Below are 24,237 nucleotides of genomic sequence, written 5' to 3'. Positions count from 1 at the left end.
TTCTGACGATGAAGATAAACACGGTTTATTAGGCTCACTATCCTCGGTTTTGTTTTTATAATGAGCTGTTTGCTGTTTGCACCTTTTCATTGTTTTCCCGGAATTTAATCTGGCAGATTAAAACAGCATTTTTTTTTCCAACTGGACAGTCTTTAAAAAGTCGCTCGAAATTCAAAACAGGCATGTTTTTGCACAAAGTACGAGTGCTTTCAAAGAATAGAATCGCATCAGACAGGTCATCACCGTAGTATCACTTGATTCCAGCTGCATAGCTTGGTCGAATGAATTCTATAAGTGTTAATCAATGTAGATCCCCGCTCGCCTCAGCTGAATTCTTCAACCCGTTGTCCTTTCAAGTTCTAGAATTATCTGGTTCGTTCGTATTTCCGGTCATATTATCGAAAATTGATGTTGACCGTTATTTTCATTGTTCAGCAAGGATGGGTAGACACGACACAGTTCGAGGGCTATAAACTAAACTGGAGATACTTGAGAGACGAGGAGATGACAGCCAGGGATGGCGTAACATTATCACACCCATTTTCTGTACGTCTCTCTTAATTCTCCAATTCTTTTCATGTGATTCTGACAATTAGGAAAATGCATAGAGAAGAAACTACGACAAAAAACATAGTGACTTCGTTGACGGGGGACTGATTTGGAGACGCAGACGATGGATTCTCCTATGTCAAAGGTGGGATGAGAACCAGAAGTGAGACGTTGAAAGGTCTAAACGGTCTGTGCAGTCACCGTTTGTTCATCTGTCGTTTTGCACTTATCAATGCCTCATACTCCACCGCCTAATAAGAAATTGAGCAGGGCTACGAGCCTCGATTCCCCACCCGAGAAGACAATATTCCGAATAGGTGAGTTCGTTAGAATTAGCAAAGCTGCTTCAGAGAAGACAGCAAAATATGAAAAAAAATCTTGTAGTTTTTTTTACTTCTGTGGTATTCAAATCATCAATCGCTTCAAAATACTCTCTCATTCAATGAAATTCAATTCACTTTCTTGTATAAACAGTTCCAGTCGGTTTAGCGGATAAATGACGACTCGCTCAAGAAAATTTGATTTTATTCAAGTGAAAAGCTACAGTATTTAGATAGGAACTTTCGGGGGAAAAAATGAAATTCCAGCCCACACATTTACTAAAGAATACTCTACCTATAACTATGAACGATAGCCTATTATGGCATGAGTGAACTCTATTTGCCCTTTCTGCATCAGAAAATTGTTCTTTACTTTCAGACACCGTCGACCTTGACCTGCCTTCGACTACAAATACATCTAGTTCAACGGCAGCAATAGATGAACAGAGTCCAGATGATGAACATTCTGCTCCTTCCGTTTTGTTCCCATCGATGAGGTTGATGCTAGCCGCAATGCTATGCTGCTGTTTCATCACCCTATCAATCTCGTCGTCGAATTTGGCTGTTGCACTCATATGTATGACTTCTTGCCCGGTTCATGGTTATGGAGGAACACTGGAATGGCAATCCCAACAAGAAGGCCTGGTTCTTGCTGCTCAAAATGCGGGTTCCTTAGTAATGATAGTGACCGGAATGTGGGCTGACAGGTTGAATGGGAAGTGGATGGTGTTTGTAGGATTGTTTCTCTGTTGTATCGGAAATCTTATGCTTCCCCTGCTTGCTTCTGAATCTTTCTGGTTCGCCGTTTTGGCAAGAGTTTCCGTTGGCGCTAGTGATGCGTGTTTGATGCCTGCTGTCAATTCTCTTATAACACGGTAATCAGAAATCTCATTAAATGTCAATTATCCTATACCACCAATTATTTAGATGGTTTCCGCAAGCAGAACGACCGGCTGCAATCGGTCTCATTTCTGGAGGTCGTCAAATTGGAACCCTTTTTATTCTTCCGACAGCCGGATATTTGTGCACTCGTAAAGATATTCTTGATGGATGGCCAGCCATTTTTTATCTTTCGGCGACGATTTCAGTACTTGTCACAGTGTTCTGGATACCGTTTGGCGCAGATAAACCCGCGAAGCAAATGTGCATTTCAAGTAGAGAAAAGGAATTCATTGAAACCAGAATAGCATGTGAATCTATAGGAAAGAGAACTGACAGAACGAGACGAGTGCCGTAGGGGATTTTTTTTGATGTTGAATGAAACTCATATCATACTTTCAGATATGGTGCAATGTTCCGCTCGAAGCCTCTCTGGGCATGTATTTTTGCACTGATCTGCCATGAATACCCATTAGTCATTATGCTACAGTTTTTGCCTAATTATATGAGAGACGTTCTTGAGTTTGCACCGACTAAGAATGGAATCATTGCGGCCCTCCCGATTCTATGCTTATTCCTCTCGAAAACATTCTCGTCATCTCTTTCGTCATATCTGACTACAAAGCTGAACTTCGACAAAACTTTTGTTTGCAAGGTTTGATGAGAGAAATCACTACGGTTAAGAGATTCAAAATTTAGTGTTTCAACGCAGTAGCTTCAGCTGGACTTGCGATTTGCATTTTTCTCGTTCCATATTTCAACAAGGAAAGCGCATTTCTCGCAGTTTTCTGCTTGTGCGGTGCTATGATATTTGCTGGATTGCACACTCCGGGAGTGATTACAGCAATGGTTCAAATAGCTCCAGCGTTTTCAGGCATCATAACGGGTTGGTCATTCTTCGCTGTGGCCTGGTTTTCGATAGGAAACAAGATTCTCACAAAATACATTGTTCAGTCAGGTATATCTATACTAAAATAAACGATAAGCGCCCAATCGAATTTCAAATTTTAGGTTCTGTTTCTGAGTGGGGTATGGTTTTCCGAGTGTCCGCTCTAGTCGCAGCACTTCCCGTTATTGTGTTCACTGCATGGGGATCTGCTGATCGAGAAGTAAGTGAGGACGGGGAATTACGATTATAATGAAACTGATTTAGTGGTGGGCTGCCCCTTCTTCGAAATGCTCTGTAGCATCTTTTCACCGTCCATCTATCAGAGATAGAAGTAGAGAGGTTTCTCGAACGCAGTAATTTTCACAAGCCACACATGAAACTTTCAGATCTCTCGAGCTACTTCGTCAACTTCTCTTGGTCAACAATCGCGTGTTTCATCGACGAGATAAACTTTTTAATGCTGACAGAAACTCACTTTTTCATCCGCATCATCCATTTTCCGATGTATTTAATGTTCCAATTGTTGAGATTTTGCTGAAAAGATCTCAAATAAATTTATTTTCTCCAGTCATCTTGTTTGAATTCAATTTCAGAGATTATAAACAGAAAAAAGCAACTAAATAGAAAGCAATTAGTAGAGACACTCAACAGGGATCTTCGGAATGTGGAAAATTCCGGAATATAAAGTCCGATTCAGAAATTTTCGGAATTTTTCAACTTTAAAAATGAAAATTCCACTTTCCAGTCACAAAAGCGCAAAAAGTTGACAAACTGGTTTTGAAAACGCAAAATACCATTAAGAGATTCCGCTCAAAACCCACACGCAAACTTTCCGCATGCGCCTTGAACATACAGTAGTCCTTATTCAGAAAAACATAGTCGGAAAAATTTTGACCGCAATTTGATTCAGAAAAAAACGCTTCGAAAATATTCCGATCGGAATTTTTTTCATTCCGAAAATTCCGCTCCGAACATCTATAGACCGAAACTTCGAAAAACAGCTATTTAGTTATTTAAGAGTCGAACATAAATTCATTTTTCTCGCCCTTTCATTTGAAGTCAGCAGAAAAAAAAACCAAAACAAATTTTGTGCGCCCGAGCGCGTTTGCCTCAAAGTTTTTTGTACATTGTACACGATCATGAGAAAAAGTATGTGCAGATTGCAAAAAGGTTTCTTTAATTTTAAAAGAATTTATCCTGGAGAAAAGGAGTCCATGAGAAAGATTTTATTCGGAAAAACACATTTAAAAAATCACTTTCATCGCTATTTAAATAATACAAATATTTAACATTCTTTAAAATCAAGAAATATAAATGTGACTAAATTATTTTATCAATAAAAATGTATAATAGTTGACATTTAGTGTTAATTCTCATTTGTGCTTCCTGATGGCATTGATGGTATTCATAATAACGTCGAATAGCCGTAACACCTAGAATTAGCGAAGAATGGGCGAATAAACTATACGCTTGGCATAGACAAGTTGAGTCGACAGATAAACAACTTTATTTAAAAACTTTATTCATAATTTCGTAGTCTTATCTTTTATTTTTCTGTCTGATTGAACATGTTTTCTTAAATTGAAAGTGCTGAGTACTTGCAATTAGTCTCAAGAAACAATACTAAAAATAGAATTCCCAAACTGACAAATTCTCAAATTCAGAAGCTGACAAATTCGAAAATCCCAAGTTTCGCTCGATCTCGACTACTGTATCCCGTGGTTTTTGTTCGATACCCCCGGACGGATAGCGAGCAGCTCTTTTTTCCACCCACCCCACGGTGCTTTTTTCAGGACGTAAAGTAAATTCTCTCTAACGCGAATACCGTAGTTAAGCGCGTTGAGTATCGACGTGCATGCTTTAAACTGAACTGCTTGAGTCGCTACGCAAGGCGCGAATTCAAAATTATGTTTTAAAACGTTCCGGAAAAAACACCGTGCCGCCCAAATGGAAAACCTAATGAGAATGTTTATGAAATTCCCGTCAGAAGTTTATTTTTCTAAGAAGTAGTTCAACAGTAGGTCGGAAAACATAAACAAAAACCAATGAAAGCACAATTCAAGGACAGTCTTTATAGCAAAGAAAGATCAACGGCTACTATTCTCTTTGCTCGTTTTCCGATGAACTTTCTTGTTACGACTGGAATGAACTACTGACTTTGCTTCTCCTTCTCCTGCTTTTGGTTTGTATTCTTCAGTTGGCTTGGTGTTGAAAGGTGCCAGAACCACTCCAACATTTTTGTGCCAATCGGAAGCTTGTTTGGAGAATCTTAAAATTAAAAAAAAACATGAACTTAAATAGTTATTCGTCGTTATTTACTGGATTACACACAATGCATGACTTTCTTTCTTGACCGTGATCTTGTTTAGGATAACCATCATCTTTGACTTTGCATCGTCCTTTGTTTTTTCCACAGATAACCCAGAAGCACTCGGTTCCATTGATCCCGGCCGAATGGATTTGTTTCCATTAGCGTTGTTCTCAAACTTCTCCAGTGCGTTTTGATAGACATACTTGGCCTTTGCAAACTCCCAATACTCATCCGAAATAAATTTGGTAAGAGGTTTCAGTGTTTCCAGTTGCATACGAACATATTTTTCCTGCTCATCTGCCAATTTCTTTGTTGCTTTCACTATTGGATCCAATGAATCGAGTTTGAGTTCTTTCAAACCATGTTTTTGAATACTCTCGTAAACTGCAAGATAATCCGAACAGTGTTGATAACCAGGGTCTACAGGAATTTTCGAGGGAATCGAAGAGGTTGCGAGCTGGAATCATTCAGTTAAAAATCTTCTAATTTTCGAATAGTCTTACCGAATCAGCGGAAGCTTTACTTTCAACCAGAAGAAGCATAAGTGCAGAATGAAGTTTATCTGCCGAGTCCTTGTAGTGATCCATATTTTTGCAATTTGCCCGAATATCATCTTCATAGTGCAGTTTCTTCTTTTTCTTCTTCAACAATGATATTCCTTTGTTGTGAACAGTGCCATTGATTCCATAAAATCCCTTCTGGAATCCTCCATCGTCAGCTGAACTTTTTGGTCCTCTTGAACTTCTTGTACTGTACGACGACGCCATCGTGTTGTCAAATTTTACAGTTTTCTCCGGAGCTGTATAGTGAAATGATATGAAAGGAGATGCCAGAAATTGTGATCTTTCCTTGTCGTATTTCAACGCAGAGTGTGACGCGTGGATTACGCGAGTTATGGTTGTCCAATGGATTTGACCCACATGAGACGTGTTTCATTAGTATCAGACTCTTGTAACCATATTAGCCCGATTCTTGGAAAGTTCCAACGAAAAAATGTATTGTCATATAGGCATAAAATATTGCTTTCTGGTTGGTTTCAAAACATAACGTTCAAGCCGGTTTTCCAAGGGGTCCAATTGTCCGTCAACAGTCCGGCGACGGCCAATCGGTTCTTCTTCGGCTGCCAACTAGCAGTCACTCGCCAGTTTACGCCTCTTCAGCTTCCATTCAGCGGTTTTTCAGCAATGTTCCTTTACCTGTGATATAAACAATATTTTGTGGGATCGTCTTATAACATTATCTTCATTCAATCTTTCCAATCAGAATAGAGCCAGTGGCCTTTGTAAAGCGAATATGAGAGATTTTCCGGAAATTTCTAAACGGTCCAGGCAGAATAAAACTAATCAGGGCTTCATTAGAATCTGGTCAATTTTTTTTTTGGATTACTGTAACCAGAATCTTACCAGATTTAATAAAAACAACTTTGTTCAAGTTTTAAGAAAATCTTAATGTCAAATATCGTATTTTCTGAATATTCCATGTTTTGTGTCAGAATCCTTGCTCATCCAACTCATTCTCCGTTCTTCTTTCTCTTCGTACGCCACCCATATTTCATCCAATTTCCGGACACGGCGACCTTTTTTGTCCCAATCGTTTGTCGTGTCCGTCGTTCTTCTTTCTATTCTTCTCGTTTCTCAGTCGTTCGTTTTTGTCTCAAGCTCCAAAAATTCTTTTGGCTTTATTCTTGTGTTCAAGGTTTGCACGAATTGGAGACATTGACTCCAGAAGCAGTTAGCTCGAGGGGGTTAAATTAATCAAAGTTTTCGAACATAAAAACAGAAACTCATTTCCGCTGAGACCACCCACATGCGATTCAGATACTGCATTCGGCTTCACTATACTTTCTATGAATTTGCTTGTTTTCTCCATCTCTGTGCTGATTATTTTTCTGTTTTTCAGAATTGCAGGCTAATCCTCTTAAAATTTCTATGTAGGAAAAGTATTCAATATGAATTCGGGCGTATCCCTACTCAAATACCTGAAACAGGACCCTCTCTTCTTTTCAATATTCTTCCATTTCTGTTTGCCTTTCCATTTTAAGAGCACAAAAAGAGTCGCCAAGTATTGGAGGAGAAACAGAGCCTCCTGACATTCGAGAGTTTTTTGTATCCGAGCGAGAGCAAAGAGAAGAATAACTCAATTCGATTTTGAAGGCGACGAAGTGAGAAGAGTCTCTTCTAACTCAAAAAAGAAGAAGTTACATACCAAAGCGTTGATTGTAGCCTACTATTTTAAGATTCTAGATTTGTCTAGAACATACTCTTCAACTGATTTTCGTTTTCATTGGTTCGAAACTTCATACAAAATAGCTTTAAAATTTAAAAAATTACAACAACAAAAAAATTATCTTATACGTCGGGCATTCTGAAATGTACAAGGAATCATTCAGAATCCGTTCACAATATACGGCAAACATAGAAGTTCTCATTTCCTACAGTGGTCGTCGCCGAAGGTCCCACAACAGCAAGTACCGTAACCGAAAAATTGTGTTGTTTTCCGAATGTATTTTCTCGATTTTCGCTGCTTTTCGTCGAGTTTTTTATTATTTATACCAAAAAATGTGACACAGAAAATTTTTTGATCGCGAAAAATTGACTGGAAACGCTCGAAAATCGAGAAAAGGAATCCAGAAAATACAAATATTTTTAGGTTACTGTAGTTGTCGTTGTAGGAACTTCGACCATGGCCACCGTAGTTTCTCTTCCATAATTCCTATTTCTGGAACAATAAAACTGACGCTATCGGAGTATACTCGTTATGGGTTCCCATAAGTTTCTTTCCTAGGCTCATCTGAAAAACACGAAAAGTAGTGAACTCAATTAGTAATCGTCGCCCGTCCTCACTTTCCATTTCACATTTGACTTTTATGGAGTAAAAGCCATTGTCTTTGTTAGCTCCCGTTGTTGTCTCCTAGTGTACTACTTCTTCTTCCTTTTTTCCACTCAACTCTAGTCAGTCCATTCATTCCTTTCATCCCACCCCTTGCCATCTCGATCAGAAACGTTTTTTTTTGTTCGTCGGAGCACGGGCCCGTTAGAACGATTGGCTTTGTTGTTAGTCGCTTTTTTGTGTGTATGTGAGAGTGCCCTCGGGGAAAAGGTGCATGATGACGGAGCCGTTTTTTCAACATCTTCCAAAGGAATTTCGTGATTTTTTCATGAGTTTTGCCCCACTTTCAACGTATGTATGTGAGAAACTGAATGAAATCGTTGAGTGTTCACGTAGGATCGGTCAATCTTCTCAAGTTGGAAGAGGAGACCTAATTGTAAGAGAGGATCTGCTACCAGAAATCGTACCGATTTAAGAAATCAAATTCCCATTCTGACTTCAAAAAGTAGTTCTTTTGGAATTTGACAACTCCCACTATTCAATTTAGCTCCCCATCGTACAACTAGTAGTATAGCCAGATGCATAATCAGAACACTACAACATGAAACTCTAATCTCAACGGCTGGCGTCACCTGAAGTCAAATTCAGCTGACCGGCCCTTGATAATCAAAGTTGAAACCTATGATGACTGATAGTAGTAGTCCCTGTATGCCTATATGACCTATTTTTAACTATAAGTACAATACATTCTGATGTCAGATAAAGTTTTCTGTTATGGTTTAGTTTTCTCAGGAGCTGTTCTGCTGAATATGACATCAAATGGTACAACCCATTCAGATTTAGATTTGAGTACCGTGATCTGGTATTCTGAGCAAAGCTGGCTATACTTTTTTGTTGTAAATAACGCTCATAGAACTCACAGGTAAGGCGGGGTTGCTGAAAAGCGTACAAACGGTGACTGAAAATCTGAAAGTGTGTTAAGATTTGAGTATTTAAGCAAATGGGGAAACATTTGTAACAATTAAGGTCCATTTACTCATGACTACCTTTGATATTGCTTGGCACAATTTTTTTTTCAATTTGCTTGAATACGCAAGTTATAGACCACTTTTACATATTCTTCGTTTGTACGCCTTTAGATCTTCAGCCATCGTTTGTATGCCTTTCGGCAACTAAGCCTTACCTGTGCTATTTACATTGAGACGTTTGAGTTATACGATTATGATTTTGAGCATTGTTTCTTTTAGTAGGAAAGATTGGATCCCAGTCGCCAAATCGTATTGAACGGTACTGTAGATCCCATTTTAAAATATCAAGGTTTTTTAACCAGTCTTGGCTAGAACACCTTTGGCGCTATCACATGCTTTTTCTTTTTTTTATTAAAAAAAAAGATCCCACTTAAAGAAGTTCATACATGTTTGAAGAATATGCTAGACATTTAAACCCCATTTCATAAGACTCTGAACGTTTTTCGGGCACAGTTATTCTGTGCCCGTTTTCTGGAATATTCTATGAGAACTTTCTTTTTACTATGTTTCTGTGGTCATTCAGTATGCTCTACCAGCAATCTGATCTTCTCAAAGTCCTAAAATCAGAACTCAAAACGAGCTCCACCTCTTCCCTTCATTTCTCCTCTTTTCCTTCTTTTCTTCACATAAACTCCGCCCCTATTTCTCTCCATCTTCTTCCTCGTTTTTCGCTTCTTCGTCACATAGACTGAGACGGAGAAAGAAATATTGTGCGTTTTCTACTGCTGGTGGCTGCATGTTGTCACTGGCTCCTTGATACCCTCTCTTCTCTTTTTTATTTTTTTTGTTGACCATCCTATAATTATTGTAGTCCCGACTCTCTAGTCTCCAAGGCAACACCCCCAATGTGGTTGATGTGAACGAGGCGGCATCAACCAATGCACCTGAATTCATTCTCTTCTGCTTTTCAACCTTTTTCTTCTTCACATCTTCACATCCCGAATCCTGAATCCGAATACACATCGGAATCCTCACGCTTCTCACATCGTCCACGTCGACGAAAGCAAAAGTTATGATATTAATATGGACTTGTTGGCTGTGGGTGGCTCTCGTCATCTCTTTGGCATTAGCAGGTAAACTTTTTTAGATTCATTTGAACACTAAAAAAAGGTAAATTCATGAATATTCATCAAAGATCCCAAGGTCTAAAAGAAAAAAAAATGAAGGGGAGGTCTTCTTCAGAGAGTAGATCTATTGAGGGATACATGAATCATAATAAATGTGTATATTCTAATCCTCTTTCTGCTTCGTAATTCGATGATTCTTGTTTTTTTTTCTGGTTTATTTTCAGTGGATAATCTTTTTCTCAAACTTTTCTATTTTTTGTAAAGTTAGAAAAAAACAAAAAAGAATTTTTAGGTTTAGGTATATTTGAGAGAAAAGACAACGCTGCTTCAAAGGAAGTTAATGTAAAAATTCCACAATTGAGCTAATCAAAGATTCTCAAAATGCGATTCGGTGTGTTTTTCTCATGCTTTCGGCTCATCTCGGTTTTGAACTCGGAATATTTTCGAAGAAAGAAAGCGACCTGAAAAAAGAGACAGAGAATGCGAGGGATGCTGGCAGTTAGGTTCCAGATGTCCGAGTGAAAGAATCGCCCATTTTTCTTTCACAACGAGAAATTAATGACAATGCGTTTCGTTTTATTTCTTGCCGCCAGAATCTTGAAGCACCAACTGTTTTCTATATTTCTCGAATTCTTTGCTCTCTCGAGACATCTGATTTATTCGTTGTTTATCATCATCATCATCATCTTCATCATTAGTTTCCTGGATTGAAAAAATAAGAAAAGGAGAGAAAAGATGAGCTGATGGCAAGAAAAAAAGATACAAACCGCAGACGTGTTGTTATCACCTATCCATCTCAAAGTGATTTATCAAACTCAAGTTGACAGCAGGTTTGAGTCATGTGGTTTTTCTGAGAACACTGTTCAAATAGCTAGAATTTCAACCAGGGATGTCCGAAATGAGCCTTTGGAGGAACTGAATCCGGAATTCGGGACCAATAATGAAATTAATTTTTCGGAATCCGGAATACGGAATCCCAAACTATGAAACGCGTGGAATCCGGAATCCGGAATTCTTAATAAATAAATTGTCTCAGAATCCGGAATAAGGAATCCGGATATCTCTGATTTTAACTGAAGGGAAATATTCCTATCTGAAATTGTAGTCAAATCCAGTTTCATCCACCAAGATATTAGTAGCTTTTCGTCACTTGATCTCTGAGATTTAGAATTTATATCACCATGTTCCTTTTCTCCATCCTATCCCATTCATCCATTCATTCCATAATAATAACCTTATTTTGATTTGTTCCATCTCTATTCGTTCCCCCCATTGTCTCCTACACTACTCAGTTTTGCTCTTCGCTTTTTTTTCGAAAAATTCCAAAAAGCAAGCGAGTGAGTGTAGGCCCATGGATTATTTGTATCTCCTCCATTCTGCCACACAGCTTCTTCATCCATCGTGGGAACATCAGAATGCGTGTTGCGTGTCTTTGTGCACTTTTCTGCCTTTTCGTCGTCAAATTACACACGCCCACACACTGTTCAAATTATTTTTTGGGGATCTACAAAACCATATCTTTCTTCATCTCCACTTTGCACTTGGAATCCGGGACCGGAATCTCTCTTGCACCTTTTCGGCCTCTTATTCAGTCTAAAAGCTTCCCGTGCACTTTTAGAATACAATTGGATTGTTTCGTCTTTCAACCATTATCCAAGAGCATAAAAGTTGAACCCTTCCGGTGCACTTAAAAAGTAAAAAGTCATGGGGCAGCATTCAATTGAATTCCATGAAAAATGCGTGCTCCTCCGAAAACTCAAAATTCTGGCAGTCACTAAAAGGGCCTACCAATATGTGCAATTTTGTTTCGAAACTGCTATAGATTAATTGATTATGCGCGTAATTCATAAATTATGAGAGAGATGGGGTCCTCCTTCTTCCAGTTGCTCGTGTGCACTTTCCTCAACTATGCATTGCACAGGGTCAGAGGAGGAGTCATTCAGTTTTTAAGTGACCCAATAATGACTAAGACATTGGGGTCCATGGGGCCGGAAGTCGATGCCACAGGCGAGCCAATTGTTTGTTTATACAAGTCGAATGGCATGCGGAAAAAGGTTTTCGAAATGTCTCCAAAGCAAAAACCCAGAGAGAAGAGCTGGTCCATTAAGACAAAAGGGGTTGTTTCTTTTAAAATGTTTTTTAGAATCATTAAATAGAAAAATAAGGTCAAAATTAACGTTAAAGTCGGATGGGGGGAAATAGGACTCTCGGTTCCTTCAGAATTTTTATCGGAGCGCTGATGTTGAAATACTGTGACATTTCACAGTATTTCCAAACTTCTGTGTGGCCATATCTGAAAAAAATATATACCTTCTTCGTACCAAAATGTCCCACAGGAAGTATTTTTCTTTTTTTCCTCCGCCGGCAGCACCCAAAGTCTTTCACTTTTCTTGTCTACTCCCTGAAGAGTACATTCCTTTCATGGAGATCACCCAAACACTTTCCTTTCCTTTGCACTGGACCAAGAACGAAAAAAAAAAGATATGATAGAGAGCAACACTTTTTTTTCAATCCTTTTCTTCGGTCAAGATCCTTCTTTTTCTCTTCATTTGCAATTTGATAAACGAAGAAAAAAGTTTCTTCGATGCGCCGAATAAAGAAGAAGAAGGGAAATAGGGGGATCCCCTTGGGTACATTATATCTTAAACGCCTCGATTCTCTCACAAAAGAAACCACAGGATCGCATTGTCTCCTCGTTGTTTCGCTCGTTTTTGATGCCAAAAAGTGTATGGAAAAGGTCAGAATTTGAAAAATGATGATGGGATCGGAAATGGCAAGAAGAAATATGATTCTTAAAATTTAAACTGATTTAAGGCCTTGGTGGGATACCGTGATCCATTAGAGAGTGAAGGGAATTTTGAAAGAAGGATTGTATAAACTACTGCGAAATTAATTTTCGGGAACTGAGAGATTAATTTTCAGGTGGTCACCAAGTGAAATGCTTCTGCGATCGAGATTCCTGCGACGACAACTTGCTGTGCCAAGGAGACTACTGCTTTATAGGATTACATCGGAGCGACGATCGTAAGTTTATTTTTCTAGTCATTTAATCTGAAAACGTTAAAGTATCGGGTTCTAGACAAATATTCGAACTTTCAAATAGATATCGTAAACACTGTAAACACTCTAATAGAGTTTCACCCAAACTTTCAACTTTGATTCAATTTATCTCGGTCAATATGAAAAATATCTAAAAGTTGTCAACTGATAAATTGTTTGTCATAATATCCCAAACATTTTATTAGTTGACACATTTCTGATAACTTTCATAGAAACCGAGATAATCAAGCTCAAACTTGACTGCGAAGGGGGCCTTCTATAACAGTTTTCATTTGTGTTTTATCAACATTCTTTTTTGGCAAAAAATATTTTGTGTGGTTATTTATTTGGCCTTTCTCATATTGAAAGTTGTCTGATCTGCCTGAATTTAGAAGGTGTAATATGATCAAGAATTACTTTCAAGTGACACCAACTATTCTCTTGATTAGCTTATTGTTCTTGATCCAATTAGAACTTTTCTCATAGCTAGTTCAATACATCTTTTTTCCTAACCTCTGGGATTAATAGTCCTTCGAGTACCAGTACCAAAAACAACATGAAACAAAGTTCAAATTTTTTGACAGCTGGAGCTCAGTTGTAATTTATGATCTACACATTCCACTAGAACACAAAAACGAGGCAACAAGACGAATTATTATCAGTGAGTTCAATCAGAGCCGTTTCTCCATTCATCTTGCTCTTTTTCAAAACACCGGCAACAGCCACCGGGTTCTTTTACTCGGCGGCTCGTTTTTGGGAAAGAAAAACATGACGCATGGGAGAGACGAGAAGTGTGGGTGCAGTTGGCATACGAATTCCCGCGGGATTCACCAGAATTCTAACCAAAACTTTCCAATACAGAAGATCCCTCTTCTTCTCTCCTGCGAGAGTCCTCTGCACACACACACACACACACAAAGTAGTAGTAGTGGATTCAAATTTGAGGAATTGAATAGGCAGCACTTGATTCGTGGAGACATTCTGTCTCCGCGTCTCGATTAAGTGTAATGTTTCGGTGGGGATGAGCGCCCTTCAGGCGTGTTTTGGGTGCAATTGGGCGCGAAAAGAGTTCTAGGACAAGCACCAATGTTTTTGGGAGTAGGAAAATGAGGAGAAACGGGGGAGAATGAGAAACTATTTGCTACCTTCATGTTTTTCCAGGAGACGTACCACGTCTTCGACAACACTGCGGGACAGTTGACGAGCTTCCATTTCTGAATTCTCATGTAAATTGTGATGAACGACAGGATAATTGGCAAGAAGTGTGCAGGTGCTCAGAAGATTTCTTAATACATTCGCATTCCTGCGATCCTCAATTGATGTCCGACCTGACCCAAAAGATTCGGTGCAGTTTGTGAAACAGGATTCACAGTATCCAATTGAACACAGACCACAAGTGAGTTTTTAAACAAAATACCTGTTTCAAACTTGAAATATAGATTTCGATCTACAAACTTTTTGCAAAAAACAATCCCTTACTGGGCTCATGTTTTCTTTTTTGGAAACATCACATTTTCAGCCAGAAGTTGTTTACCGCCAACACAACTCATCTCTCATCGTTCTTCTGGTTATCATCCCATTGTCCGTTGGTGGATTCGCAGTGTGTCTCATCTTTTTGAACTATCATTGCAAGATGTGCTGACACGTCTTCTTTATTCATCTCAAAACTCTTTCTGTCATCAACATTTCAATGAGTTTCAGGGATCACGAAGCTCGTTTTCAAATCATTATTTCTCTTTAAAGGTCCTTCGTTTTTTTTTCTCACCTTCTGTGATATTTATGTTTTTGGAATCTGATTTGTCTGTATTGTCCAATAAATCTTCATAATTTAGAAAAATTTAATTTATGCTAATAGCTGAAAAAATTATGGCAAGGATTTGAAAGTATCGTAAAGTACATAAGTGATAAATCAAAAATTATAAGACACGTATTGTTAACCGATTGAGAGCCAACTTTGGGAACGAGGAGACCGTCCTCGTTCTCTGTTGAGCATTGAAACATCATGCATCGGGGGACGATTGAAATCTGAACACACTGACACGTCATCTCGAGAAAATACTCTTCGGAGTCCAGATTGACGACTTCGAACATCTGTTATCGCCGTTGTATTAGATGGAGTATTCGCTCGATCTTTTGGCTGGTTCCGATAGTAGCAGAACTGAAATACAAAAAATTTTTCTTGAATCGTATTTCATCAACATACACAAGAGAAGCAGACAAGGCATATCACGCACAGCAAAAAGATTGACGATGCCAGAAGAATAGCTGAAATTCAATTTAACGGATGATTTTGTTGGTTATTGGGGTCTCCTCTCACCATAAAGTATTACTTGAGATGTATTTCTTGTTCCTCGTTCATTGGAAACATGCAATGCTGTCAAAGTATGAGGTTCAGCAACAAACTTCTGTCCCGATAGTGTCATGTTCAACTCTCCAGTTGACACCTTCTCGGATACCTCCCTCGCGAATTTTCTTGCCTCAACATCTCTGATTGTAAACTTGACTGCGTTGTCATCTCGAAGAATAACGTCTTCAATGGAGCCACGTGGAATTTTGAACCGATCGACAAGCAAGTTAATGAGTTGGCTATAGAAGTTAAAGATATTTGGATTTTAGAACTGGTTGCTTACATTTCAGCATCTTCCATTTTGGAAGTTGGGATTTTTCCCCCGGAAAGAGAAAATGCTATCTGATAAGACTCTGTTGGTACTGGTGCACTTGCATGATCATATGGAGACGACAAGTCGAGACCGATTCCTTGAAAAATAAAACAAAGTTCAGCTTTTGTAATTTGAATTCCTCACCAGCACAGAAATTATCACAATCGTCTCGAATTGCGAAATTGTTCAGATTTCCAGAGCATCCTCCATAGTCGAACGGAGCACACGTGTGAGCCAACGATGAGTAGAAGAATCGGGTTACAGTAGCAGTACATGGACCAGCATCTCTTTGCAAGTTGCACACATATCGTTTCGATACACAACAGATTCCTGATTTTTGACCTGGCATTGTGGAGCAGTAATGGGTTGCAGGACATCTGAATGATTGAAAATAAATTTGAGTAAAATTGAAAATGATTGGCTACTAACCCATTCGTGAGTACGGTACAAGAGAGAGGAGTTCCATCAGAAAGAGATGAAAATGGATCTCCATGAGGACAAGAAAGACTATTGTGCTCTCCAATACTCTTGATGGAAGTGGCTCCAGGACAGCAGACACCATGCATATTGTCATCAAAAGCAGTACAATAATATCCCATCGGACAAACTGTGTTCTGGGTGCAAGAGTACTGCTGCCGGGTTCTCGTTTCTATTAGAGGACGTAATCCACTGTTGCATGGAGATTTCTCACAGGTGGGCACAGGAAGACACCATTTATTTGGGCAGTCAGCTCTTCGTAAAATGCATACTTGTCCATTTGGGCAATCCACATGTTCACAAGCAGATTTGCAGATGCATTCTGATCGTGCGCAGCCAATTGAATCAAGGAGCAAACCATATGGACATAGTGACGCGGAGCACTTGGATAAACACATCGATTGAGCTGGAATTCAAAAATTCGAAATTGGAAATTTGCTTATCATGAGATCAAAAATTCTACAACTTTTGAAAACTCGAAAAAAACCTCGTAGAGGATCGAGATTAATATATTCAGAATTCTCACGACTTTTTTTCGGAAAATTCACTCACACTTGCACGCATTCTTTGTTTTCTTCTTTCGTGTTCCATGAATCTCTTCTCCACTCAATTCATCTACACACCAGCATCTTTTGTTGTCGCATTGCGTCCTTTCGTAATTTCCGTTTTTACTGCACAATGGCAAAGGGGATTTTAGTATGGCCCCGTTTTGGTGCAGGTATTCCAGAGCAATACGCATTGTTGTACAATCTGTAAATATATAACTTCGAAAAGAGAACATCTGGAAGATCACTTACTTGTCGATAGAGACATTGGGACAGCTTCGACTACCATCGGATGGTTGACTCTTTCAACTACTGTAGTTGTTTCAACAGCGTCTGGTACAGCAGCTACTATTGCTGGAGAAATAAGATTGAGAACGGAAGACTGTGTTGCTTTTTGGTGGCAACATATTCCTCTCTGAAATAATAATAATAATCTATGTAAATCTCAACATCTGAAACTTTCGAAACCTCAGTTTTGCGATTGATCACACATTTAGAAATTTTCCCACATCCTCCATCGTTCTCACAAAGAATGACGTTTCTATAGAGATCTCTTTGAGGGATCGGACACTGCACTTCTACACAAAATGGTACATCTGGACATGGATTAGATGTACATTCTACTCGACGAAGAGCACATTCCATATTCAGAGGGCAATTGAAAGACTGAAAAGAATCTATGTGTTTTTTTTGAATTGTTGAAGTCTCACTCACATTGCATATATTATTGCACTCGCAAACTCCATTTGCCGGACAACCACTTCCATCTGTTCGGATACCATAGGGACATTGATTTTCCATGCATTTCGTTTGACATATTTTTGGTAAATCGCAATCTGGAGGCTGAAGTCCAATTGTAAAAATTCTGGTTCCGATTTCTTCTACTCCCGTTGTAACATCAACACACCAACATTGACTGTAAATTTCAGAAATACTAGAAGAAACAAAATAGGAATAGATTCTTACTTTATTCTCGCATCACATTGATATCTTCGGAATAATCCTTCCGGAGTGCATTGAACTGGTGGAATGATCAAATTCACAATTTCAGCGGCTAAATTTGATTCAAATGCAATCAGTCGATGTATACAAGCAGTTGCGATTCTCGGAGCAGAACATATTGTTCCACAGGAGGCAGTACAACATTTTAAGAACCCATGACATTCTGAATCCTGACTACATTGCTCTGTGCACCCCGGATTAATTAAAAGTTTTGGACAAGTTCCGAGTTTTGCCAGAACGGGAGATACTGGCAGTACTGCATGATGTTCAACAATAACATTCTGGATCTTTGAAGCCTTCTTTTCGATTTTCAAAGAACTCAGAATAGGACGCCGCGTGGTTTTTGGTGGTTTCGAAGATGAAGTGTAAGATGGGCGAATTGGTTTTATAGGTTGTTGTCCTGAAAATCAAACATCTTTTCCAAAAAGGATGGATTCAACATACGTGTCTCAAACTGACAACTTGTACCACATCCATTAAAACAACAAGACGAATGGGTACAGTCATAATGATGCCTACATCCGACGACACACGAGGAACCATCAACCGAAGCAATCATGACGGGGATCACAGGACACCGGAGAGATTTTTGAGCCATCTCAGGAGTGGAGCAGCAAAAAAATACATCTGCATATCCACTGCTCTTGCAATGGAACCCTGCTGGGCATGGAGATGATAGGGAACATGTTGCAAGAAGAGAATTCTCTAGTGCCAGTGGCTCGCCACTTCCACACATATTTGGAATGCCTGAACAATAATTTTATTTTAAATTTGGGTATGAAGAAATTACATTTCGCGACAGGTCGACATTCTTTGGAAGAACATTTAACTGGCATCATTCTACAAACATTTCCAGCCGGACAATTCATGTATTCACATGGAGATATACAATCACAAATTGGACATCCTTCGTTATCACTTTTGAATCCATATGAGCAGTTCACAGCACAAACTCTTGTCGGGCAGGGACGAGGATTATCACAATTGGGAACTCGGGTTGATTTCGTTCCAGAAATCTCTTGACCCAATTTATCAACACACCACATTAATCCAAAGTGAGATTGAACTTCGTCAAAGTTTCCAGATGCATCACATTCCGGAACAAATACTGCTGAATCTTTTTCGTTTGACTCTGATCTATAAGTTTTCAAAAACATTGAAGTTTAACTGAAGTTTTAACCAACCCTTCGCTCTCTGAAATTGTCAAAGCTGCAATTCTTTGATGAACACAAAGTGGAGCACGATTTGGTTGAGTGCATCTCATAACACAACCATCGGAACAACATTTATAGAGTGATGGACAGTCGTCGTCGTTTTTACAGTCGGCAATCGTTGGTCTTTGAAGACAAAAAGCTCCAAGTGGAGCTACGTTCAGACAATCTCCGAAGTGAGATTCGGAAACAGATTGGAGAATAGTAGTAATAGGACGAGGACTACTAGATGACGTCACACATGTCAACCCACACCCATTCCAACAACATTTCGATGTCTGATCGCAGTCTGAATCTGTTCTACACTCCTGAACACATTTCTCCACTTTCGCTGTATTTAGTTCCGTTATTTTAGGACAGAATCCAGTGTGAACCTCCGGAGCTAAAACAGAAGGTTATTCGTTAGAAGATAAGTAATGAGTCTTACATTCTGCAGTACAGCAAAATCCAAAATCTTGAGTGACCATCGAACAATGAGTAGTCATCATTGGATCAAAGCAATCGGTACTACGGTAGCATTTCTTCAGATGCAACGTTGTTTCGTTTTTCACTGATTCTGATACAGGACAAGGATTGATGACACATCGTGGAATCTGAAAATTGCTGTTTTAAGATGGACTATTATTCTTCGGGATACAGTTGGACATGGCTTAGTAACACATGGTACTGTAGTTGGTATACAGAGAGAATCATCTGGACAAGTGACACCTTCGCATGGATCAACACATTCGCATGTTGCACATCCCCTATTGTCCTTCTTATGTCCGTATTCACAACCGATTGGACCACATTCAAGTTTTTCACATGGTTCTGAAAATAACTCAATATTCATATGATGGGGAACAGACATTACCTGGACAGTTTGGAGTGACATCTTCTCCGGCCCTTGTACCATCCACGTAATTTCCTTCTTCATCTACACACCAACAAAACTCTGTGTCGCACTGAATTTGCTCGAATGATCCATCCGGACGGCATTTAATAAGATCCATCTGTCCCATTTTCTGAAGATTTGTCTTTCGAACAAGACATTTGCTGGTTTGAAGAGGATAGGCACACGCTTTCACACATCCATCATCACAACATTTGGCAACTCCCGCACAATCTGTATCGTATTCGCAAGTGTTTTTTCTGAAAGAAAAGAAGAAAGTTCTGTAGTAATCCGTTGAAAAAAAACTAACTCTAATCGGTTACATAACACCCGTTGTTCGGAAATACATGTTCCTTGTTTTTCAAATATCTCCTTGGAAATTTCAATGAGTGGAGTTGTGATATCTCGACAAGCCGCACCACACCCATCAAAACAACATTTCTGGTGTCCATTGCAGTCATCATCAACTTTACAGAAAACTCTGCACATCCTAGCATCCAAGCTGATTGGAACTGTTGGACAAGATCCTGCATGACGAACACGGGCAGGAGAAGGACAGCAGACTCCTCCAGAAGACATCCCAAGACGATGACACCAGTGGGTAGAAGATGGACATTCTTCATCTTTTGTACAACTTTCCACGTTTCCAATACTAGAAATATAGGGTTCACCAGCTGGGCATAAGTTTAGTACGCATCTGGGTTGGGGAACACAGTTTCCAGTTTGATAGCACTGCACAGAGCTCATAACACAAACACTCCCTTGAGGACATTTCACTTCTTCGCATGGATTTTTACATTTACAAGTTGGACATGAGTTTGGTCCTTTTTCGAAACCAAATGGACAGGCGACTTTGCAAACGAGAGGCTCACATGGGTTTCGACCTGTAAAATCAAGTACTTTTCAACAAATGAATCTTGAAGACCTACTTTCACAATTAGGTTTTCTTCCGATGGCTCCTGAACCAGGAAGTTCCTCTCCGGTCGCTATATCCACGCAAAAGCATCCTTCATCATCGCACTGATATTGCTCGAAGTTTCCGGCTCTGTCACATTTCATTGCGTTTCTCAAAGAATACAATTCGGCAGTCAGCGCCAAATGGAAACATGCTGGAAATTATACATGAGTTAGCTCGAAACATCTTTTTGTATTCCTTACGTGTGCTTCTGATTGGATACATGCAGTTTGTTGAACATCCTTGCCTACAGCATCTCTTCATTCCAGCACATTGAGAATCCGAATGACATTCTGTTGTGCAGCTGATATTTGCAACTATCACATCAGCGCAATCGGCAACCAGAGAACTCAAATGACCTTTGTTATACTTTTCGACATCTCCAGGTTGATAATGCATTATTGGTTCTGTGACTGGTTTCACTGGTTTTCTGATTACATAATCTTCTGGTTGAGCACAAGAAAGAGTACATCCATTGAAACAACATTTCTCATCTTCCGAGCATTCGTGATCAGAATGACATGAATTTCCTGGATAAAGGAGGCATTTACGTTTGTCGGCTGGTTGAGAAGGACATCGACCATCTCGAGTGGAAGATGCTGGACCAGAACAACAGAAACCAAGACCATTATAACCGATCTAAAGTTATCGAGATGTTGATGCTGAGCAATCAGTTACTCACTTTGGAACAAGTTCCTTCTGGACAGTCTTTATCACTGGAGCACAGAGCAGTTATACCGTTCGCAAGACGAGATGGAGGTCCGTGTCGACAAGGATTCAAGAGACCTGAATACCATTTGTTTTCATGAAATTGGAGGATCGACTCACATCTCGGAACAGGAAGGCATGGTGGATTTGCACAATCAGGCTCTACCAATTGACACTGTTCCCAACTATTTTCACATTTGACATTGAGACAAATATCAAGACATGCACAGGTTGATATGGGACAACCAAAGATGTCCATAATGTGACCATGAGTGCATTGATTAGGACACTTTTTTGCACATAATCTTGGTTCTGTAGGATGAAATATATCATAGGAAAATTGGACATTGAACGAAGGCTAACCTCTGCACATATCTATTCGTCGCTGCTCTCTACTGATTCTGGTTCCATCGATTTCCGTTCCGTAATGAACATCAACACACCAACAAAACTGAATATCACATTGAATGGAAGAGAACCTCCCATTTCTCTCACAAAATGGTACATATTCATTTGGAAGACGTCTCTCCTTCAATTTCGAAATAGCCAGTACCATATGGATACAACCAGTGGCCTTTAACGGCGCCATACACGTGGATCCGCACGCAGTCGGACAACATTTGGCCACACTTCCACAATCAAGGTCATTCGCACATTGCTTTTGATCACTACATAATGATTTGTTTTCAGTTGGTGATGGGCACTGGCCGACTTTTGTTGTTGGAAGAGGACGAATTGGAGAAGGAGCTGGGAATAGAGTGTTTGCTAAATTTCGAATTGTAGGTGGTATTGGAGTGATGTTGAAATGAGTTGATCCGATATTGGAAACGGCTTTAATCAGCCTTTGGAACGATCGAGGAATGTTGGAAGACGAAGAAACGGGCTGCAGGGATTTATCTTCACTAATTGGAAAACTTTTGGCAATCGGAGCAACACATTCTCGTCCACATCCATTTGAACAGCAAATTAATCTGCCATTACAATCCGAATCTTTTTCACATCGAAGTGCGCAAACTCCACCAGTTAGTCTTGGACATTCCTCTCGATTGGATCCTGAATAAATCAACATTCATTTTTGAATTTCTCTTTTTTTATTCTCCGAAAAACTATACACCAAAAAAGAACACAACACAAAAACGTGTCCGAATACTAGCTTACTACGGCCGGTAGTAGCCAGATAATTGTCACCTCTCTTCGGAAGAGAGGGACTGGTCGTAGGGTCTATAATTGGCAAAGGGAGAGTAGCAAAAAAAGGAGAAGTACTTACCGAACTTTGGGATACAACGTGCTTTGACACCAATGGCAATGCAACTTTCTGATGGTCCACAGATTGTTGTCTGGAATACCATTTTTAATAGTTCGAAAATTCTAGTTGGGATGGTTTGAATTTAGAGAAAGTGCCTTACCTGGCAGGGATCTATTGCACAGGTACAAAGACATTGTTGAAGTATGTCTCTGAGATATCCATAAGGACAAAGTAAATTACAATTTGTTGGTCGTACTGGACAGACATTCAGAACATTTGCAGGTAAAAGATCCACAGATGATGTAACGATTGGTTTCAGAAATAGAAGATACAGTAACCACATTTTTGCTCATTTGACATCCGGAAGTGATAAGAATAAGATTAAAAGTTGTGATGGCGGTGGTCAAAACGAAAGAGGAGGGAGATGACAGGTGGATATTAAGGGAGGAAAGAGACAGGTTACTTCTGTTGAGTGGACAGAAAGCCCCACGGAGGAAAAGACACGCCCGCCCACTTTTGCGGTATGAGGTGCGAAACTGTCGTCCGACAGATTTGTAAATATTACTGTGAGGAAGTTGATGTAATACGGAAGAGGCCCTGATTTAAGAAATATCAAAAGATTGGGATGGGAGAGTATAGGGGTTATCGGTTGGGATCAGAGATGAGTTGATACACGAATCAGTTTGTTGACTTTTAAAGGTGGTGTGCGGTGAAAAATTTTTTAAAGTCAAAGTGGGAACCGGTGACCTAGCGGCCAGGTTTGAGTTTTTTAGGCCAACTGCCGGTAAAAGCGCGTGAAATTTGAATTTTTATTGATTTTCAGTGTTTTCTCTGACGTTTTTTAAAGATTTCAAAGTTTTTTCGTTAATTTCCTACATGGTGTATGAAAAAACCTGACAAGAATCTGAGCAAACACTGAAAATCAATAAAAATTCGAATTTCGCGCGCTTTTACCGGCAGTTGGCCTAGAAAACTCACACCTGGCCGCTAGGTCACCGGTTCCCAATTTGACTTTTCGATGCCGTTTTCCTCAATGAATGATTTTTTTGAATTTTTTCTTTATTTTTATGGGAATCTGCATGAATTTCTGCACAAAATAAAGCAATAAAATTTTTCACCGCACACCAACTTTAAAACAACCGTTAATGTTATCTATCGGATCTCATTAGAGACGGTGGGGACGTTTTGAAAGTTTGGTAGTTGATAAAATTAAACTTCTGGAACATCAAAATTAATCAGAGGGAACATTAAATGCATGCCTTTGTAATATCTAGTAGAGGTTCTATAAAACTATAATCACTCTCCATAATTTTCATTTTTGTTGTTGAATCGAATTCAACTGTTTCGAAGGCTACGGTAACATTGTTCCATATCTCTTGATACCTGCCCATCTGTATTTCGACTTGATCAGTACAATGTTCCAATGTTCCGAACTCACAAGATTTAGCTTTGCTTTTCAATTCGGTAATCGTACATATCCATCTTCTGCTCCGTTCTCTCTTTTCTTTCCAATTCAAATTGGCTGCTCCCTGTCTCAAAGCTCGCTAATAGTAGACAAAACAAATGTATTCGCTAACTCTCTATGCGGTATAAGTGTCACTTGGAACTCTCTTTTCCCTTCTCCCGCAACCGTATTTGTGTATACTCTTTT

At 39.4% G+C, this 24,237-nt stretch overlaps 5 protein-coding genes across 5 annotated transcripts; 2 read left to right on the top strand and 3 right to left on the bottom strand.

Annotated features, from left to right (window-relative positions):
* Positions 1 to 781: 781 nt before the first annotated feature.
* Positions 782 to 3,086, top strand: CBG05932 (the record flags this gene model as incomplete). Its single annotated transcript, XM_002633168.1, has 8 exons — positions 782 to 866; positions 1,249 to 1,744; positions 1,797 to 2,102; positions 2,151 to 2,403; positions 2,448 to 2,706; positions 2,760 to 2,857; positions 2,902 to 2,976; positions 3,024 to 3,086. The coding sequence occupies 8 exons, from the start codon at positions 782 to 784 to the stop codon at positions 3,084 to 3,086; spliced, it is 1,635 nt and encodes a 544-aa protein (XP_002633214.1).
* Positions 3,087 to 4,724: 1,638 nt separating this feature from the next.
* CBG05933 lies at positions 4,725 to 5,715 on the bottom strand (the record flags this gene model as incomplete). The annotated part of the gene is made up of 3 exons (XM_045235492.1): positions 4,725 to 4,905; positions 4,957 to 5,405; positions 5,452 to 5,715. The coding sequence occupies 3 exons, from the start codon at positions 5,713 to 5,715 to the stop codon at positions 4,725 to 4,727; spliced, it is 894 nt and encodes a 297-aa protein (XP_045093118.1).
* A 1,878-nt stretch (positions 5,716 to 7,593) lies between these two features.
* On the bottom strand, positions 7,594 to 8,078 carry CBG26333 (the record flags this gene model as incomplete). Its single annotated transcript, XM_045235491.1, has 2 exons — positions 7,594 to 7,622; positions 7,871 to 8,078. 2 exons carry the CDS (start codon positions 8,076 to 8,078, stop codon positions 7,594 to 7,596), a joined length of 237 nt encoding a protein of 78 aa, XP_045098502.1.
* A 4,378-nt stretch (positions 8,079 to 12,456) lies between these two features.
* On the top strand, positions 12,457 to 14,553 carry CBG05935 (the record flags this gene model as incomplete). The annotated part of the gene is made up of 6 exons (XM_045235490.1): positions 12,457 to 12,588; positions 13,449 to 13,704; positions 13,868 to 13,870; positions 14,073 to 14,137; positions 14,182 to 14,307; positions 14,431 to 14,553. The coding sequence occupies 6 exons, from the start codon at positions 12,457 to 12,459 to the stop codon at positions 14,551 to 14,553; spliced, it is 705 nt and encodes a 234-aa protein (XP_045093117.1).
* Positions 14,554 to 14,844: 291 nt separating this feature from the next.
* Positions 14,845 to 22,929, bottom strand: CBG05936 (the record flags this gene model as incomplete). Its single annotated transcript, XM_045235489.1, is given in 24 exon segments — positions 14,845 to 15,069; positions 15,115 to 15,176; positions 15,229 to 15,497; positions 15,542 to 15,668; positions 15,716 to 15,948; positions 16,001 to 16,454; positions 16,601 to 16,798; positions 16,846 to 17,008; positions 17,062 to 17,509; positions 17,560 to 17,995; positions 18,040 to 18,222; positions 18,257 to 18,732; positions 18,780 to 19,188; positions 19,234 to 19,399; positions 19,426 to 19,616; positions 19,660 to 19,937; positions 19,988 to 20,561; positions 20,607 to 20,786; positions 20,836 to 21,271; positions 21,315 to 21,652; positions 21,704 to 22,379; positions 22,608 to 22,628; positions 22,645 to 22,677; positions 22,747 to 22,929. 24 exon segments carry the CDS (start codon positions 22,927 to 22,929, stop codon positions 14,845 to 14,847), a joined length of 6,759 nt encoding a protein of 2,252 aa, XP_045093116.1.
* Positions 22,930 to 24,237: the final 1,308 nt, after the last annotated feature.

This window comes from Caenorhabditis briggsae (assembly GCF_000004555.2).
Source record: "Caenorhabditis briggsae complete genome, chrIV, whole genome shotgun sequence".
Lineage (NCBI taxonomy): Eukaryota > Metazoa > Nematoda > Chromadorea > Rhabditida > Rhabditidae > Caenorhabditis > Caenorhabditis briggsae.
This window is presented reverse-complemented; position numbering and strand designations above follow the sequence as displayed.